The sequence below is a fragment of the Mobula birostris genome, chromosome 15 (genome assembly GCF_030028105.1).
Source record: "Mobula birostris isolate sMobBir1 chromosome 15, sMobBir1.hap1, whole genome shotgun sequence".
Lineage (NCBI taxonomy): Eukaryota > Metazoa > Chordata > Chondrichthyes > Myliobatiformes > Myliobatidae > Mobula > Mobula birostris.
The window spans coordinates 85,348,711-85,368,510 of record NC_092384.1 but is presented as its reverse complement, the minus strand read 5'-3'; the positions used below and the strand labels follow the sequence as shown (position 1 = coordinate 85,368,510).

Below are 19,800 nucleotides of genomic sequence, written 5' to 3'. Positions count from 1 at the left end.
CTGGTTGGTCCTCCCAAAGTACAACACCTCTTACTTGTCTACTTTAAATTCCATCTGCCATTTTTCCAGCTGGTTCAGATCCTGCTGCAAGCCACGACCATCTTCCTCACTGTCCACTACACCCTCATCCTTGGTGTCAACCACATTATCATCATTATGCTGAGCCAGTTAACCACGTCATCATCCAGATCATTGATATAGTTGACAAACAACGGACCCAGCACCCATCCCTGCGGCACACCACTAGTCACAGTCCTCCAGTCAGAGAAGCAACTCTCTATTACCACTCTCAGGCCTCTCCCACAAAGTCAATGTCTAATCCAATATCTCTCACATTCCTTCTCAGCAAGTATGTACAATGTTGGTGAAGAATGAAACCAAAGTTCTTTATGACTGGTGCACTCCTAGACTCCAGTCTGTGCAGGGAAGACCTACAACCCACTCGCTTTTATTACCTGCCTTGTCAGCATATTGGCCTTCAGTGACGTGTGTCCAGGCACATCCACATCTCTGGACTCCACCACAAAGTAAACAAGCACGTGTTGTGCAAAATAGAGAACCCCGCATTTTTTCAACAGTGCATAGGATCTGCCATGATTTTCATGGTGTTTTCAGTGCCTGGAGTCTCTGGAGGAGCTGGCCACGTCTCACTGAAAAACCTGCAAACAGAAAGTTCCTCCCTCACCTGAAGAGCCTTGTCACAAAGTCCCCGGAGCAGGAGCGTGATAACATGAATTGCAGCCCGACGCACCTCAGCTTCACGTTCTGTCTTAACGACGGCAGAAAGGCACGTTGACACCTGGGTGGAGAGCAGAGTGACTTTGTGCAGCTGGAACACCACAACCACCAACAATGGTTTACAGCACAATGTTTAATCCCAACAGATTGCAAAAAGAGAATCAAATTCAAAGTAAGTATGTATGTGACCGTAACTTGAGACTCATTTTCTTGCAGGCACTTACATGAAAAATACGATAGAATCACAAAAAACTATACAAAAACAAAGACTGATAAACAACCAATGTACAAAAAAGACAAACTGTGCAAATAAAACAAAATAATACGGAGAACATGAGATGTAAAGTGTCCTTGAAAATGAGACTTTAGGTCATAGAATCAGTTCAGAGTTGAGCTGAGTGAACTTATCCATGCTGGTTCAGGAGGTTGATGGTTGTAGGATAATAACTGTTCTTGAACCAGCTGGTGTGGGACCTTAGACTCCTGTACCTCCTGCCCAATGATAGCAGCACGAAAAGGGCATGACCTGGACAGTTGGTTCCTTGATGATCGATGCTGCTTTCCTGTGGCAGCGCTCTTTGTAGATGTGCTCACTGGTGCAGAGAGCTTTGCCTGTGATGGACTGGGCTGTATTCACACTTTCCTGTAGCCTTTTCCATTCCTGGGCATTGGTGTTTCTGTAACAGGCCTTGATGCAACCAGTGAATGCTACCTTTGGTGTTGGACAGCTGGCAACCTCCTGGAACTCATCAACACCTCTGAACCTTCCAGTGGCCTGACATCTAGGTACCCCCCTACATTTGAGCTTCCAAAGTGCAACACCTCACACTTGCTTCGATTAAACTCCACCTGCCATTTCTCTGCTGATAGTGGTAACTGATCTATAAGACCATAAGACACAGGAGCAAAATTAGGCCACTCATCCTAGACTCCCACTTGTCTGTGCCCACTCATCCTAGACTCCTACACCATGGGAAATATCCTCTCCACATCTACTCTATCTAGGCCTATCAACATTCCAAACGTTTCATGTGATCCCCCCACATCCTTCTAAATTCCAGCGAGTACAGACCCAGAGCCATCAACCGTTCCTCGTGTGATAACCCTTTCATTCCTGGAATCTTCTTTCTGAACCTCCTCCAATGCCAGCACATCTTTTCTTTTTTGAAGAGTCCAAAACTGATCACATTACTCAAGGTGAGGCCTCACCAGTGCCTCATAAAGCCTCAGCAGCACATCCCTGCTCTTGTATTCTAGACCTCTTGAAATAAATGCTCACATTGCATTTGCTTTCCTCACCGCCTACTCGACCTGCAAGTTAACTTTAAGGGTGTTCTGCACAAGGACTCCTGAGTCCTTTTGCATCTCAGATTTTTGGATTTTCTCCTCATTTAGAAAATAGTCTACACATTTATTTCTACTACCAAAGTGCTTGACCATGCATTTTCCAACATTGCATTTCATTTGCCACTTTCTTGTCCATTCTCCTAATCTGAATAAGTCCTTCTGCATCCTTCCTGTTTCCTCAACACTACCCACCCCTCCACCAATCTTCGTATCATCTGCAAACTTGGCAACAAAGTCATCATCTAATTCATTGATGTACAGCATAAAAAGAAGTAGTCTGTTTGGAACATCGACCCCTTTGGAACACCAGTACTCACTGGCAGCCAAACAGAAAAGGGTCTTTATATTCCCACTTGCTGCCTCCTACCAATCAGCCAATGCTCTAACCATGTTAGTAACTTTCCTGTAATACCACGGGCTCTTAACTTGGTAAGCAGCCTCATGTGTGGCACCTTGTCAAAGGCCTTCTGAAAATCCAAATATACAACATCCACTATATCCCCTTTATCGATCCTACTTGTAATCTCCTCAAAGAATTCCAACAGGTTCATCAGGCAAAACTGTCTCAAGGAACCGTGCTGACTTTGTCCTGTGTCACCAAGTACTCCATCACCTCATCCTTAACAATTGACACCAACATCAATTGTCCGACTGTGGCCTTTTTCGACCTTCTGCACTGCCCATAGCTCCACCAATTTGTGTATCATCTGCCGACTTACTAACCAACCCATCTCATGTCTCGGTAATATACTGTACAGTAACTGAGCTGTTTGAATGTGACAATGACGATGGACCAGGGTGAGGTAGTGGATGTTATCTGCATGGACTGGCATTAATTTATTACAATGTACAATAAACCAATTTGAACCTAAATGTAGAGGGCGTAGATTTAAGGTGAGAGAGGTATTTAAAAAGGACCTGAGGGTCAAGTTTTTCCACTCAGAAGGTGGTGAGCATGGAATGAGGAAGCTATAGAGACGAATACAATTAAGTATTTAAAAGACATTTTCAACAACTGCATGGAGTTAAAAAAGGGCCAAGATCATAAGACATGGAGTAGAATTAGGCCATTCGGCCCAGTGTCTGCTCTGCCATTCCATCATAACTGACTCATCATCCCTCTCTACCCCATTCTCCTGCCTTCTCTCCGTAATCTTTGATGCCCTGGCTAATCAAGAACCTATCAACCGCCATTTTAAATATATTTAATGACTTCAACCCACAGCTGTCTGTGGCAATGAATTTCACAGATTCACCACTCTCTGGCTAAAGAAATTACTCCTCATCTCTTCAATCGGGACTTCCTTGTATTCAGAGGATGTACCCTCTAGTCCCAAACTCCCCCACTATAGGAAGCATACATACAATCCACATCCATTCTATGTAGGCCTTTTAATATTCGATAGGTTTTAAGGACCCCCCCCCCCCCCCCCCAATCGCCATTCTTCTAAACTCTAGTGAGTATAGGCCCAGAGACATTAACTGCTGGTCAAATGTTAACCATACGTATAGATATGGACGAAATAGGGACAAATGTTACCAGCTCAGAGGAATAGCTTAGTCAGTGTGGACAATTTGGGCCTGAAGCCTAGTTCCATGCTGTATAATTCTATCTCTTGTCCATGCCTTTCCGAGCAAGCTGACATCTATCCGACCCTAATGCAACCAGAACACACACAATATTTCAGTGCAGTCTCACCTATGTAACAGAGCACCAACTCCTGTACTCACTGCCCTGTCTGATGACGTTCAGTATGTCAGATAACTCCTCCTCCACTCTGCCTACCTGTGTCACCACTTTTGGGAAAATATCTACTTGTACTCCAAGATCTCTCAGTTCTACACACTCCCCAGGAACCTGCCATTCACCTGGTCCTACCTGGTTTAACATCCCACACATGTCTGAGCTCATTTCCACCTGCCATTCCCTTGTCCACTGTCCTCCTCCGGTAATATGTGTCATCCATATCCGTCCATTCCCTTCATATTCATGTGTCTGCCTAAAAGCCTCTTAAACTCCCCAAACTGCCTGATTCCAATACCATCATTGGTAACCTATTTCAGACACACACCATTCTCTGCATTAAAAACACAGAAATTTGGCATCAAGATGGCGCCGATGAACCATGGCTATGTTCTGTGGGCCACGTACAATACTTCTAAATATACTTCTTTTGAATTAACCTCACTGCAATCAGCAGCATGTAATTTCCCTTTAAGCAATGTACTTTTGAACTGTCTTAATGAACTACAGATTTCACAATCTTCTGAAGGACTCAGTGGACAACACTCAAACAAGCAGATATGGCACCTTTAAGCGGATAAAGGTTCATCGCCATGGCCGTAAGTGAGGGGACAAGGTCTCCAAGCCAGGCTGAAACACAGAGGGATGAGGCCTCCTCTACCCAACATCTTGTTAGCAACACACATAAAAGTTGCTGGTGAACGCAGCAGGCCAGGCAGCACCTCTTCCTAGAGATGCTGCCTGGCCTGCTGCATTCACCAGCAACTTTTATGTGTGTTGCTTGAATTTCCAGCACCTGCAGAATTCCTGTTGTTTGATCTTGTTAGCAAATGTGCAGTTGCTGGAGAAGAAAACTGAGGATTTAGGATAAAATTGTTCTGTCGAAGGGAAATGTCTTCTATGTTTAACTGAGATATGGCTTTCACCCAGTACAACAAATAGGGCAATCAGATGGGAAGGCTTCTTGATCCACAGGATGGACTGAACTGCTTGATTCAGAAAAGGGAAACGGTGTGTGTTTCATGATGAACAGAGCTAGTGTTCTAATGCAGTGGTTTTGTTGTACTTGTGTTCCCCCGACTTTGAACACCAGATAATCAAACGCCTTCTGTTCTATTTACCAAGGGAGTTCTCATCCGTGATCCTCACCGAAGTTTACATATCAGCAATGGCCAACTATAATCAAGCACTTGAGATAGTGCATGATGCCATCTCCAAACAAGGAACAATCCATCCCAACATATTTCAAATCATAGTTGGGGACTTCGCCTGTTTGTTTGAAGAAATTCCTGGCCAATTACCATCAGCATACAACCTGTAGCACCAGAGGTCCTGACACACTAGACCACTGCTATACTAAGATAAGCAATACCTACCGTTCCATACCCAGAAATCTGATATTTTGGCTGTCCTTCTCCTACCTGCACACATGCAGAGGCTAAAGAGCAAGGCTCCAGAGATAAAGACAACAAAAAGGTGGTTGTCGGAGGCAGAGGAGCGGCTACGTGATTGCTTCAAGTTGGTAGACTGAGCCGTGTTCAATAATGCATCTGTGGGTCTGTATCAAACACACCATCATTATCTTGAACCCTATAAAAACAGTTGCAGAAGAGTGTGTCCCCACTAAATCATTCAGTCTTCTCCAACAATTAAAAGCCCTGGATAAACCATGAGATCTACAATCTGCTGAGAGCCAGATCAGAGGCATTCAAATCTGACAACCGAGAAAGTTAGAAGAGGTCCAGATACAATCTCTGGAGTACCATCTCGTAGGCGAGTGGAAATTCCGGACTAGATTTGAATCAATGAAGGATGTTTGGCAGTTGTGGCAGGGTTTAAATGCTATCACCTCTTATAAAGGGAAATCAAGCGACATAGGTGACAATAGGGTTCGCTTCCAGATGAACTCAATGCCTTCTATTCTCACTTTGACCGGCAAAACATGAAGGAACCATCATGAACACCCACAGCCCCCAATGATCCTGTGATTTCCATTCTCTGAGGCTGACATGAGAGCATCCTTCAGGCAGGTGAACTCATGGAAAGCAACCAGCCCAGATGGGGTTACTGGACAAGTGCTGATCAACTGGCTGGAGTGTTCACTGAGATCTTTAACCTCACGTTTCAGTAGTCTGAGGTACCACCTACTTCAAGCAGACTTCAATTCTACTGGTAGCTAAGAAGACCATGGTAACCTGCCTCAGTGACTATCATCCACAGTGATGGACTGTTTTGAGAGGTTGGCGTTGAAACTGTCGACTTTGCCTGAGAAGGGACTTGGATCAGCTCTAACTTGCCTACTGGCAACAGGTCCACAGTAGAAGCCAGCTCACTGGCTCCTCTCTCAACCCTGGAACATCTGGACAGCAAAGATGCAGACATCAGGATGCTCTTTATCAACTACAAATTGGCATTCAATACTATCATCCCCTCAAAATTAATAAATAAGCTTCAAGACCTTGTGCAATTGGATCCTCGATTTCCTCACTTTCAGACTCCAGTCAATTCAGATCAGCAACAACATCTCTTCCACAATCTCCATGAGCACAAGGCAGTGTGCTTAGCCCCCTGGCCAACTCGCTTCATAGTTACCCCTATCAGCCCAAGCACAGCTCCAATGCAAATTGAAGTTTGCTGACGACGCCACTGTTGTAGCTGAATCAGCATAGTGGAGGCTGAGTGGTGCCACAACAACCACCTCTTGTTCAATGTCAGCAAGACCAAGGAGCTGGTTATTGACTTCAGGAGGAGGAAAGCAGAGGTCAATGAACCAGCCCTCAGTGGAGGATCAGAGGTGGAGAGAGTCAACAACTGTAAATCATTTCAGAGGACAGGGCAGTGCAATTACGGAGGAAGCACAGCAGTGCCTCTTCTTCCTTCCAAGCTTGCAAAGATTCTGCACAATATCTTTGACAAACTTGGATAGATGTGTGGGGGAGAGTATATTGACTGGTTGCATCACAGCCTGCTATGGAAATACCAATGCCCCTGAATGGAAAATCCGACAAAAGGTAATGGATACGCCCTCCCCACCATTGAGCACATCTGCAGGGAGCATTGTTGCAGGAAAGCAACATTCGTCATCAGGGACCACCATCACTCAGGTCATACCTTTTCCTTGCTGTTGTCATCAGGGAGAAGGTACGGGAGCCTCAGGACCCACACCAGCAGGTTCAGAAAATTATCACCCATCAACCATCAGACTCTTGAGCCAAAGGGGATATTTTCACTCATTTGCCCATCTTTGAAATGTTCCCACAACCAGCGGATTCACTTTCAAGGACTCTCCAGCTCATGTTTTTGATACTTATTGCTTGCTTGTTTGTTTGTTTGTTTATTAATTAATTCTTTCTTGCACAGTTTGTTGCCTTTTGCACACAAGTTGAATGCCTGTTGGGTGGTGTTTCTTCGATTCTATTACGGTTATTACATTATGGATTTATTGAGTACGCCCGCAGGAAAATGAATCTCAGGGACGTATATGTGCTTTGATAATACATTGACTTCGAACATTGACATACTTACTTTCAGGTCACCTTTAAACTCCCCCAATCTCAGCAACCTTAAAAATGTGTCTTCTGGTTCCTAAATCATCAAGTATGTGTCTCTATAAGACCTTAAGACAAAGGAGTAGAATGAGGCCATTTGGCCCATCAAGTCTGCTCCTCCATTCCATCATGGCTGATTTATTATCCCTCCCAACCCCATTCTCCTGTCTTCTCCCTGTAACCTTTGATGCCCTGACTAATCAAGAACCAGTCAACCTCAGTTTTAAAGGTATCCAATAACATGGCCTCCGCAGCCATTCATGGCAATGAATTCCACAGGCTCACCACCCTGTGGCAAAAGGAATTCCTCCTTACCTCTGTTCTAAATGGATACCCCTCCATTCTGAGGTTGTGCCCTCTGGTCTTAGATTCTCCCACCATAAGGGAGAGTTTAAACTAGAATTGTTGGGCGGTGGGAACCGCACTGAAGAGACTGGGGAAGAGGCGGTTGGCTCACAAGTAGAGAAAGCTTGGAGACAGTGTGTGAGGGAGGATAGGCGGGTGATAGAGAGGGGACGCACTCAGACCAACAGTTTGAGATGTGTCTATTTTAACGCAAGGAGTATTGTGACAAAGTGGATGAGCTTAGAGCGTGGATCAGTACTTGGAACTATGATGATGTGGCCATTACATAGACTTGGATGGCTCAGGGACAGGAATGGTTACTTCAAGTGCCGGGTTTTAGGTGTTTCAGACAGGACAGAGGGAGCCATAAGAGGTGGGGGCGTGGCATTGTTGATCAGAGATAGTGTCATGGCTGCAGAAAAGGTGGACGTTATGGAGGGATTGTCTACTGAGTCTCTGTGGGTGGAGGTTAGGAACAGGAAGGGGTCAATAACTCTACTGGGTGTTTTTTATAGACCACCCAATAGTAACAGGGACATCGAGGAGCAGATAGGGAAACAGATCCTGGAAAGGTGTAATAATAACAGAGTTGTTGTGGTAGGAGATTTTAATTTCCCAATACTGATTGGCATCTCCCTAGAGCAAGGGGTTTAGATGGGGTGGAGTTTGTTAGGCGTGTTCAGGAAGGTTTCTTGACACAATATGTAGATAAGCCTACAAGAGGAGAGGCTGTACTTGATCTGGTATTGGGAAATGAACCTGGTCAGGTGTCAGATCTCTCAGTAGATCATTTTGGAGATAGTGATCATAATTCTGTTTCCTTTACCAGAGCATTGGAGAGGAATAGGAACAGACAAAATACTGTATTCTGCCATCATATTTGACCTACCAAAATGAACCATCTCACACTTATCTGGGTTGAACTCCATCTGCCACTTCTCAGCCCAGTATTGCACCCTATCAATGTCCCGTTGTAACCTCTGACAACCCTCCACATTTTCCACAACACCCCCAATCTTTGTGTCATCAGCAAATTTACTAACCCATCCCTCCACTTCCTCATCCAGTCATTTATAAAAATCACGAAGAGAAGGGATCCCAGAATAGATCCCTGAGGCACACCACTGGTCACCGACCTCCATGCAGAATATGACCCGTCTACAATCACTCTTTGCCTTCTGGGGCCAGCCAATTCTGGATCCACAAAGCAAGATCCCCTTGGATCCCATGCCTCCTTACTTTCTCAATAAGCCTTGCATCAGGTACTTTATCCAATGCCCTGCTGAAATCCATATATGCTACATTCGCTGCTCTACCTTCATCAATGTGTTTAGTCACATCCTCAAAAAATTCAGCGAGGCTTGTAAGGCATGACCTGCCTTTGACAAAGCCATGCTGACGATTCCTAATCATATTTTGCCCCTCCAAATGTTCATAAATCCTGCCTGTCAGGATCTTTTCCACCAACTTACCAACCACTGAAGTAAGACTCACTGTCTATAATTTCCTGGGCTATCTCTGCTCCCTTTCTTGAATAAGGGAACAACATCTGTAACCTTCCAATCCTCTGGAACCACTCCCATCCCCATTGATAATACAAAGATCATTGCCAGAGGCTCAGCAATCTCCTCCCTCGCCTCCCGCAGTAGCCTGGAGTACATCTTGTCTGGTCCCAGAGACTTATCCAACTTGATGCTTTCGAAAAGCTCCAGCACATCCCCTTTCTTAATATCTACATAGCTCAAGCTTTTCAGTCTGCTGAAAGTCATCTCTACAATTGCCAAGATCCTTTTCCGTAGTGAATATTGAAGCAAAATTCATTAAGAAGCTGTGCTATTTCCTCTGGTTCCATACACACTTTTCCACTGTCACACTTGATTGGTCCTATTCTCTCAAATCTTATCCTCTTGCTCTTCACATACTGGTAGAATGCCTTGAGGTTTTCCTTAATCCTACTCGCCAAGGCCTTCTCATAGCCTCTAAGCTGTCCTAATTTCATTCTTAAGCCCCTTCCAGCTAGCCTTCTAATCTTCAACATCTCTATCATTACCTTGCTTTTTGAACCTTTCATAAGCTTTTCTTTTCTTCTTGACTAGATTTTCAACACCACAGTTCCTGTACCCTACCATCCTTTCCCTTCTCATTGGAACGTACCTATGCAGAACACCATGCAAATATCCCCTGAACATTTGTCACAATTGTGCTGAACACTCAAACCCTGCATTGTGCTTATTTGTTACAATGCAGTTATTCAATTCTTTATTGAATAACTAAAAAGTGACCAAGGATCATCTAAACTCACAAGAGCAGCCACCATAACAGTAAGCATTCAATCAGCCAAAGAGGGCGCTTTACGTACGCTCTGAGCCACGCTCAGCCTGTCACGTATTCCTTCACACTCTGCCTGCCTCATGCTTGTAAATGTTCTTGCTCCCTTGCCAATTTATTCCGTTTATTTCACCCATGTCTGGAAAACAGCCTGCAACTTCCAGTGAGGTTAATACATCTAATTTTTCCAGGAAAAGCATTACTATTTTTTGGTAGAAGGAACAATGGTCTGGATTATCATCCAAATGGGGAGAAGGTTCAAACATCAGAGGTGCAGGGGAACTTAGGAGTCCTCGTGCAAGACTCCCAAAAGGTTAATTTACAGGTTGAGTTTATGGTAAAGAAGGTAAATGCAATCTTGCCATTTATTTAGACCATAAGACAAAGGAGCAGAAGTCAGCCATTTGGCCCATCTAGTCTGCTCTGCCATTTTATCATGAGCTGATCCATTCTCCCATTTAGTCCCACTCCCCCGCCTTCTCACCATAACCTTTGATGCCCTGGCTACTCAGATACCTATCAATCTCTGCCTTAAATACACCTAATGACTTGGCCTCCACTGCTGCCCGTGGCAACAAATTCCATAGATTCACCACCCTCTGACTGAAAAAATTTCTTCGCATTTCTGTTCTGAATGGGCGACCTTCAATCCTTGAGTCATGCCCTCTCGTACTGGACTCCCCCATCATGGGAAACAACTTTGCCACATCCACTCTGTCCATGCTTTTCAACATTCGATTTGAAGGGGAATAGAATATAAAAGCAAAGAGATAATGCTAACCCTTTATAAGAGAAAGTCAGGCCACACAGAGTACTGTCAACAGTTCTGGGCTCCATGTTTCAGAAAAGATATGTTGTCATTGGAGAGTCCAGAGGAGGTTCATGAGGATGATTCTGGGAATGAAGGGGTTAACATATGAGGAGCATTTTGCAGCTTTGAGCCTGTACTCACTGGAAGTCAAAACGTGGTGGTGGGGGCGAGTGGTGGAGAATCTTATTGAAACCTACCAAATGTTGAAAGGACTAGGTAGGGTGGATGTGGAGAGGATGTTTCCTGTGTTGGGGGTATCCAGAACTAGCGGGCACAGCCTCAAAAATTGAGGGGTGACCCTTTAGATCCGAGGTGAGGAGGAATTTTTTTTAGCCAGAGAGTAGTGAATCTGTGGAATGATCTGCCACAGAGAGTAGTGGAGTTTGTGAGCATATTTAAAATGGAAGTTGATGTTTTCCTGATCAGTCAGGGCATCAAAGGATATGGGGAGAAGGCAGGTGTATGTGGTTGAGTGGGATCTGGGATCAACCATGATGGAATGGCAGAGTAGGCTCGAAGGGCTGAATGGCCTAATTCTGCTCCTATGTCTTATGGTCTTCTGGTTGTAAAATTGCAAGTGATACGGCATTTGAAAGCTGGTGAGCATTAGGTTGATGTTGGTGCCTCTGAAATTTTCCATGTTCATTGATAATCAGCCTGACTGGGAGTGAAGAAATAAGACAAAGAGAGGTGATCTTGACATGACTGCTTCATGAGAGGAAACTTAAGAAAAGGTAGTCAAATGTTGTAGCCTACTTGAAGAAGAAGCCAAAGTCAAAGGAGGACCCACAGCCTGGTCCGCCCTCCAGGATGTAACCACCACCCGCCTCCCTCCTCTGCTGCGATGTGTTGCTGCTCCACTGACGTACAGATTGGACCGATGTGCGTGGTTGTTACTCCACGGATTATTGTGTATACATAAAATAATACATCATATCTCATGTTTGATTGCTTTTATATCAGGCACACGACCATTTACATGATGTTATAATGACCCCACGTAGCACTGATTTCCATAGTGCTCCACCTCCGAGGAACCCATCCTCAGCATTAAGCGGGGTCTGAATGTATAGTTATGTAGTGGTTAATATAGTTATGCAAACACTGGTACAGAATCCAACTTGAGAAGCCTCCTTGCCCTTCCTATTTCTGATTTTAAGGTGGCGGGGGAGTATCAAATCAACAACATAGATCACAAATCATCCTCGACCTCTGATCATGTGATAGACAGTGGCTGGTGTTCTTGTTACCCAGTTTGTAGGTGGGATGTGTAAAAGGAATTAACCTCCTCACAGATCCTGATGTCCCTGGGCTTACCTCATGAATCACTGATCCTAAAGAGAAGTCCAGGCAGGCACAGAGCTCTCCCAGGTTTGACAGGCTACTGGCTCGTAATGAGCTATCTGGATCACGTGATCCCATCAAAAACACATGGATCAGCTGGTCACGGTAGTGCGAAGCCATCTCACCTATTGAGAGAAAGGCAAAAGGCATGGTGAGATGGGACAAGAGAGTATGGGGCAGAGGATATGCCATGAGGGAGAAACAGGGTGGGAAGGGAGAGAACAGGGAGTAAGAAATGAGGAGAGACAATGGAAGCTTGTGAATATGCAGGGAGGGGAATATCTCTCATGGGGTAAAACCAGGGTGAAATGGGGTTAAACTGTCTCCATTTCAGTTCTGATGAAATCTTTGACGTGAAATGTTGACCGTGTTTCTCTCCCCATGGGCGCAGTCTGACCTGCTAAGTGATTTTGGAATTACTTCCAGCTTTCCAATGTCCACAGTTTTTTGGATTTCACCCATAAATTCTTTGCATTCACTCATGCATTTGGTGGTATGTTTGATGTACCCGTGATAAGTAAATGAATTGGGTCTAACTCTATTAAATTTTCTTTAGTGCAGCATCTCTTCGAAGGGCTTCTCACTGTCCAGACACACCATGTGAATCGGTTCATTTGTTTTTCTGCAAGTTACAGCATTTCTAAAGGTTCAATTTCCTTACACATTAGTTCTGTCCAAACCTATTACAAAATGCATTCTCCCTTTCTTATATGATGGACTGCATTTGTTGGCTTCCAAATTCCACACTTGATGCATTTTTGAGGTGGGAGGGAGAGGGGACAGGCATAAACTATTTTATAAATGGGGTGAAAATTAAAAATCTGAGGTGCAAAGGTACTTGAGGGTCCTCATGCAGGATTCCCTAAAGGTTAGCCTGTAGGTTGAGTCAGTGGTAATGAAGGCCAATGCAGTATAGCATTCATTTTGAGAGGACTAGAATACAAGAGCAAGAATGTAATGCTGAGGCTTTATAAGGCAATGATTGGACTGTACTTGGAGTTTGGTGAGCAGTTCTGGGATTTTTACCTAAGAAAGGATGTGCTGACATTGGAGAGGGTTCAGAGGAGGTTCATGAAAATGATCCTAGAAACAAAAGGGTTAACATATGAGGGTTACCATTTGATAGCTCTGGGCCTGTCCTTGCTGGAGTTTGGAAGAGTGAGGGGGGAACTGTATTAAAACCAATCAAATATTGAAAGGCCTAGATAAAGTCCGTAAGACAGAGGAGCAGAATTAGGCCTTTTGGCCCGTTGATCATCTCTGCCATTTTATCATGGCTGATCCATTTCCTTCTCAACCCTGTATCCCTTCATGTCCTGACTAATCAAGCATCTATCAACCTCTCTATTAACTATACCCAATGACTTGGCCTCCACAGCCACATGTGGCAACAAATTCCACAGATTCACCACCCCCTGGCTAAAGATATTCCTCCTCATGTCCATTCTAAATGGAAGCCCCTCTATTCTGAGGCTGTGTCCTCTGGTCTTAGGCTCCACATTATTGAGGCCTTTCAACTTTCAATAGGTTTCGATGAGATCCATCCTCATTCTTCTGAATTCTAGGGAGAACAGGCCCAGAGCAATCAAATGCTCCTGATATGATAAGACTTGCAATCCAGAATCATTTTTGTGAATATCTTTTGAACCCTCTCCAATCTCAGCACATCCTTTCTTATATAAGGGGCACAAAACTGCTCACAATACTCAAAGTGAGACCTCATCAGTGCCTTATAAAGCCACAACGTTACATTTGTTGAAGTGGAGAGAATGTTTCCAATAGTGGAGGAGTCTAGGATTGGATGGCACAGCCTCAGAATAAAAGGACGTCCCTTTAGAATAAAGATGAAGAAGAATTTCTTTAGCTGGTAGTGAATCTGTGGAATTCATTGCCACAGATGGCTGTGTTGGCCAAGTCATTGAGTATATTTAAAGAGATTGGTAGGTTCTTGATTAGTCAGAGTGTCAGGGGTTACATGGAGAGGGCAGGAGAATAGGGGTTGAGGGGGGATAATGATGGAATGGCAGAGCAGGCTCGATGGGCTGAATGGCCTAATTCTGTTCCTATGTTTTACGATCACAGCACAATGATCATGTACAGAAAGAAACAGGATTAAGAAAGGGGATTAAGCAGAGGGTTGAGGTAGCAGGGATTGAGGGTGGCAAGGGAGGAGGGATTGAGGGGGGCACGGGAGGAGGGACTGAGGGGAGCAAGGGAGGAGGGATTGGAGGGGCAAGGGAGGAGGGATTGGGAGGCAAGAGAGGAGGGATTGGAGGGGAAAGGGGAGGGATTGGAGGGGCAAGGGAGGAGGGATTGAGGGGGGCAAGGAAGGAGGGATTGAGGGGGGGCAAGGAAGGAGGGATTGAGGGGGGGCAAGGAAGGAGGGATTGGGGGCAAGGAAGGAGGGATTGGGGGGCAAGGAAGGAGGGATTGAGGGGGGGGCAAGGAAGGAGGGATTGAGGGGGCTGCGCCGAAGAGGAAGATGGATGCAGGTTTTCCATCCAAAATATGGAAATATACTTTTTGCTTCCACAGATGCGGCCTGATCCACTCTGTTCTTCCTGCATTGTTTTACGTTTCAGGTTCTAATAGCCATCTCTTATAACTGCAGCAAAATACTTCCTCCTCATGCTCTGTCTGACGATATACAATGGTAATAGTCTTTGACTTAATTTTTTTGAGCTTGTCTTTTTATATTAGTCATCTATACATATGGATCCTCAAATTACTTCAGTTTTAAGTTCGACATTTAATACTGACAATGACTAGAATAGACTTTGTTTCTTTTTGTGGTAAACATTGTGCATAATTGATGTTTTTTCTTGTGAGTGCTACTTATATGATGCTCTGTCCCTGTGATGTTGCTGTGTTCATTGTTGATAATAAACTCAACTCTGATAGCAGACAGACATTTAACAATCCTTAGGAAGACACAGAGTGCAACTGCTGGAACAAGGTACAAGTCACAAAGTGCTGGAGGGACTCAGCAGGCCAGGCAGCATCTATGGAGGGAAATGGACTTATTTGTTGCATAGGGTTGAGACCTGTCATCTGGACAGATGCAGTTCCCCAATGTCAGCCAACCAGTAGTCACATTTCAGAAGCTCAGACTTTCAGACACCTCCAGAGAAGCTCTGGAGTATGGATTCCAACCAAAGGACAGTGCCTGTCCGGAGTGACTCACCCAGTGCTCTCGTACAGCGCATCAGCACCTCTCCGATCTTCATTCGCATCTCCACAGAGCGTGGTGTCTCACTTTCGTCCAGTGATGTTTGATATTCTCTGAGTAATCGGGGCAGGATTCGGGCTGGGTACACATCTGACAGCACTGACAAACCTACAGTGGCAGAGTTTGGAACAACGATTTGGGTTAGGTTCGGCACTGAGTGGTGCAGAGGAAGGGCTCAAAGATTGCCGACAGTGACACATCTCTCCTTCTTTCAGCAGTTCCAGCACTTCCGTTTGCACTCCATCAGTACTGTGTACACTGTTTACTCTGTTACCTTTATGTGAACAAGGAATTTGTGATGGCAATTCCCTGGGAATGTGTTAAGGCATAGTGCAGCAGAAGCTTTGCTCTGTACACAACCCATACACACTCCTGTATTATTGTATACCTTCTGTATTTATAAAGTGGCCAGTGGGTGTATGTTTGTGGCTTTCTGCTGCTGCAGCCCATTCACTTCAAACTTCAATGTGCTCTTCTGCACACCATTGTTGTAATGTGTGGTTATTTGAGTTACTGTTGTCTTCCTGACTCTGACCTCTCTGAATAATAAGACATTTTTGTCCATAAAACTGCCACTCACTGGAAATATTTTGTTTTTCCACACCATTCTCTGTAAACACTAGAAACTGTTGTGCGTGAAAATCCCAGGAGAGGCAAAAAGTATCATAGGAAAGGTAGATGAGCTCAGGGCATGGGTCAACACCTCGAATTATGATATTGGAACTGAGAAATAAGAAAGGTATGACTACATCGGTGGGGCCATATTACAGACCACCCAACAGCCCGAGGAACAAATTTGCAGAGGTTGCAGGCTGTTGCAAAAACATAAGATTGCAACAGTGGGTGATTTTAACTTCCCACATATTGACTGGGAATCTCATACTGTAAAAAGACTAGATGGTATAGAGTTTGTCAAATGTGTTCAGGAAAGTTTCCCTAATCAGTACACAGAAGTCCCACTGAGCAAGTGTGCGATACTAGATCTGCTATTAGGGAATGAGACAGGGCAGGTAAAAGAAGTTTGTGTAGGGGAACACTTTGCATCGCTTGATCACAATGCCATTAGTTTCAATGTAAGTATGCAAAAAGATGGGTCTAATCTACAGGTTGAAATTCTAAATTGGAGAAAAGCCAATTTTGATGATATCAGAAAACACCTGGCAAGCATGGACTGGGACAGACTGTAATCTGGCAAAAGTGTACTTGGTAAGTGGGAGGCATTCCAAAGTGAAATTTTGAGAGAACAAAGCTTGTATGTGTTTGTCAGAATAAAAGGTAAAGATAACAACTGTAGGGAACCTTGGCTGAGGCCCTGGTTAAGGAAAAAAAGCAGGTACCTAGCAAGTGCAGGTAGGAACAAATGGGGTGCTTCTGGAGTATAAGAAACGCAAGAGAACACAAGAGAGAAATCAGGACGGCTAAAAAAAGGCATGAGTTGGCCCCAGAAGACAAGGTGAAGGAGAATCTTATGTTAAAAGTATGAGTGTTGCAAGGGATAAAATTCGTCTTCTGGAAGATCAGAATGGTAATCCATGTGTGGAGATAAAACAGATGGGGGGAATCTTAAATAAATTTTTGCATCTGTATTTACTCAGGAGGCAGACACAGAGTCTATAGAAGAGAGGCAAATTAGGGTAGATAAACACCCAGGACCTAACAAAACGTTCCCTCAGACCCTGCAAAAATTGCCAGGGCCCTACCAGAGATATTTAAATCATTCTTAGCGACAGGTGAGGTACCAGAGGACTGGAGGATACCCAATGTTGTTCTGCTGTTCAAGAAAGAACATAAGAAATAGGAGCAGGAGTCGGCCATCTGGCCCGTTGAGCCTGCTCCGCCATTCAATAAGATCATGGCTGACCTGACCATGGACTCATCTCCATCTACCTGCTTTTTCCCCAAAATCTTTAATTCCCCTACTATGCAAAAATCTATCCAATCTTGTCTTAAGTATATTTACTGATGTAGCCGCCACTGCTTCGTTGAGCAGAGAATTCCACAGATTCACCACTCTCTGGGAAAAGCAGTTCCTCCTCATCTCCGTCCTAAAACTACTCCTCTGAACCATGAAGCCATGTCTCCTAGTTCTAGTCTCACCTACCAGTGGAAACAACTTTCCTGCCTCTATCTTATCTATCCCTTTCATAATTTTATTATGTCTCTAAAATATCTCCTCTCATTCTTCTGAATTCCAGCGAGTACAGACCCAGGCGACTCAACCTCTCCTCATAGTCTAACCCCCTCATCTCTGGAATCAACCTAGTGAACCTCCTCTGCACCGCCTCCAAAGCCAATATATCCTTCCTCAAGTAAGGAGACCAGAACTGCACACAGTACTCCAGATGTGGCCTCACCAGTACCCTGTACAGTTGCAGCATAACCTCCCTGCTCTTAAATTCAATCCCTCTGGCAATGAAGGCCAACATTCCATTTGCCTTCTTGATAGCCTGCTGCACCTGCAAACCGACCTTCAGTGATTCATGCACAAGCCTCCCAAATCCCTCTGCACAGCAGCATGCTGCAACTTTTTTTACTATTTAAATAATAATCTGCTCTTTCATTTTTCCTTCCAAAGTGGATGACCTCGCATTTACCAACATTGTACTCCATCTGCCAGACCCTTGCCCACTCACTTAACCTATCTATATCTCTTCTCTGCAGACTCTCCATATCTTCTGCACAATTTGCTTTTCCACTCAATTTTATCATCAGCAAACTTAGAGGCACTACACTCAGTCCCCTCTTCTGGGTCGTTAATGTAAATCGTGAACATTTGCAGGCCCAGCATCGACCCCAGCGGCACACCGCTCACCACTGATTGCCAACCGGAGTAACACCCATGTATTCCTACTCTCTACTTTCTATTAGTTAACCAATCCTCTATCCACAAAGATAAAACTTTTATGTGGCACTTTATCGAACGCCTTCTGGAAATCCAAGTAAATAACATCCACCTGTTCCCCTTTATCCACTGTGCTTGTTATATCCTTAAAGAACTCCAGTAAGTTTGTCAAACAGACCTGCCTTTGCTGAATTCATGCTGCATTTGCCTGATGGATCCATTTCTCTCCAGATGCTTTTCTAGTTCTTCTTTAATGATAGCAAGGATTTTCCCAACTACAGATGTTCAACTAACTGGCCTATAGTTGGTTACCTGTCTTTTGCCTACATTCTTTTTTGAACAGAGGTGTGACATTCATCTTCTTCTAATTCACCGGGACCTGCTCAGAGTCCAGAGACTTTTGGTAAATCATCACCAAAGCCTCTACTATAACTTGTGCCATTTCTTTCAATACCCTGGGATGCATTCCATCAGGACCAGGGGACTTATCTATCTTCAAGCCCACAAGTGACCTACATTCACTTTAGCCACCCTTTTCTGCTTTACACAATTATAAAAACTTCTACTATCCTTTTTTATATTTTGTGCTAGTTTATTTACATAATCTAGCTTCCCTTTCTTTATTGTTCGCTTAGTGGTACTTTGTTGCTTTTTAGAGCTTTCCAATCTTCCAGTTTCCCACTGCTCTTGGCGACTTTGTATGCACAAGCTTTTAGTTTGATGCCTTCTTTTATTTCATTAGTTATCCAAGGCTGGCTCTCTCCACTCTTACTGTCCTTGCTTTTAACTGGAATATACTTTTGTTGAGCACTGTGAAAAATCTCTTTGAAAGTCTTCCACAGTTCCTCAACTGCCCCACCATATAGTCTGTGTTCCTAGTCAACTCTGGCCAAATCCTCCTTCATCCTATTGTAGTCTCCATTGTTTAGACATAATACACTGGTTTTAGATTGAATTATTATACCCTCCATTTGTATGAGAAGCTCAGTCATACTGTCATCACTCTTTCCAAGAGGACCCCTAATTGCAAGATCACCAATTTTACCTAACTCATTGCACAGTATCAGATCTAAGATAGCACATTCCCTTGTAGGTTCAGTAACATGCTGTTCAAGAAAGCCATCACGGATGCATTCTGTGAAGTCGTCCTCAAGAATTTCTTGACCAACTTGATTCATCCAATCTATGTGCAAGTCCCCCATGATAACTGCTGTTCCATTCTCACATGCCTCAGATATTTCTCTCTTTGCTGCCTGAACCACTGTAATGTGATTATTTGGTGGCCCAGAGACAACTCCCACCAGTGATTTTTTCCCCTTTATTATTCCTAATCTCTACCCAGATGGATTCAACATTCTACTCCTTACATCTTATATCGTCTCTCACTATCGTCCTGATCTCATCTTTAATTAAGAGCACTACCCCACATCCCTTACCTTCCTGCCTATCCTTCCGTATTACCTGATATCCTTGGATATTTAATTCCCAGTCCTCTCCACCCTGCAATCACGTCTCTGTAATGGC

The 19,800-nt window shown here is 44.2% G+C and overlaps 1 protein-coding gene across 2 annotated transcripts in view; it reads right to left on the bottom strand.

Annotated features, from left to right (window-relative positions):
* The window catches only part of tango6 (transport and golgi organization 6 homolog (Drosophila)), a 175,691-nt gene that overhangs the window by 6,549 nt on the left and 149,342 nt on the right, over positions 1–19,800 (bottom strand). For both annotated transcript variants that reach the window (XM_072280060.1, XM_072280061.1), the window contains 3 exons: positions 15,390–15,542; positions 12,179–12,330; positions 686–799 (listed from right to left, as the gene is read on the bottom strand). In XM_072280060.1, coding sequence (XP_072136161.1) covers positions 686–799; positions 12,179–12,330; positions 15,390–15,542 — 419 coding nt within the window. The remainder of the gene's footprint in view (positions 1–685; positions 800–12,178; positions 12,331–15,389; positions 15,543–19,800) is intronic.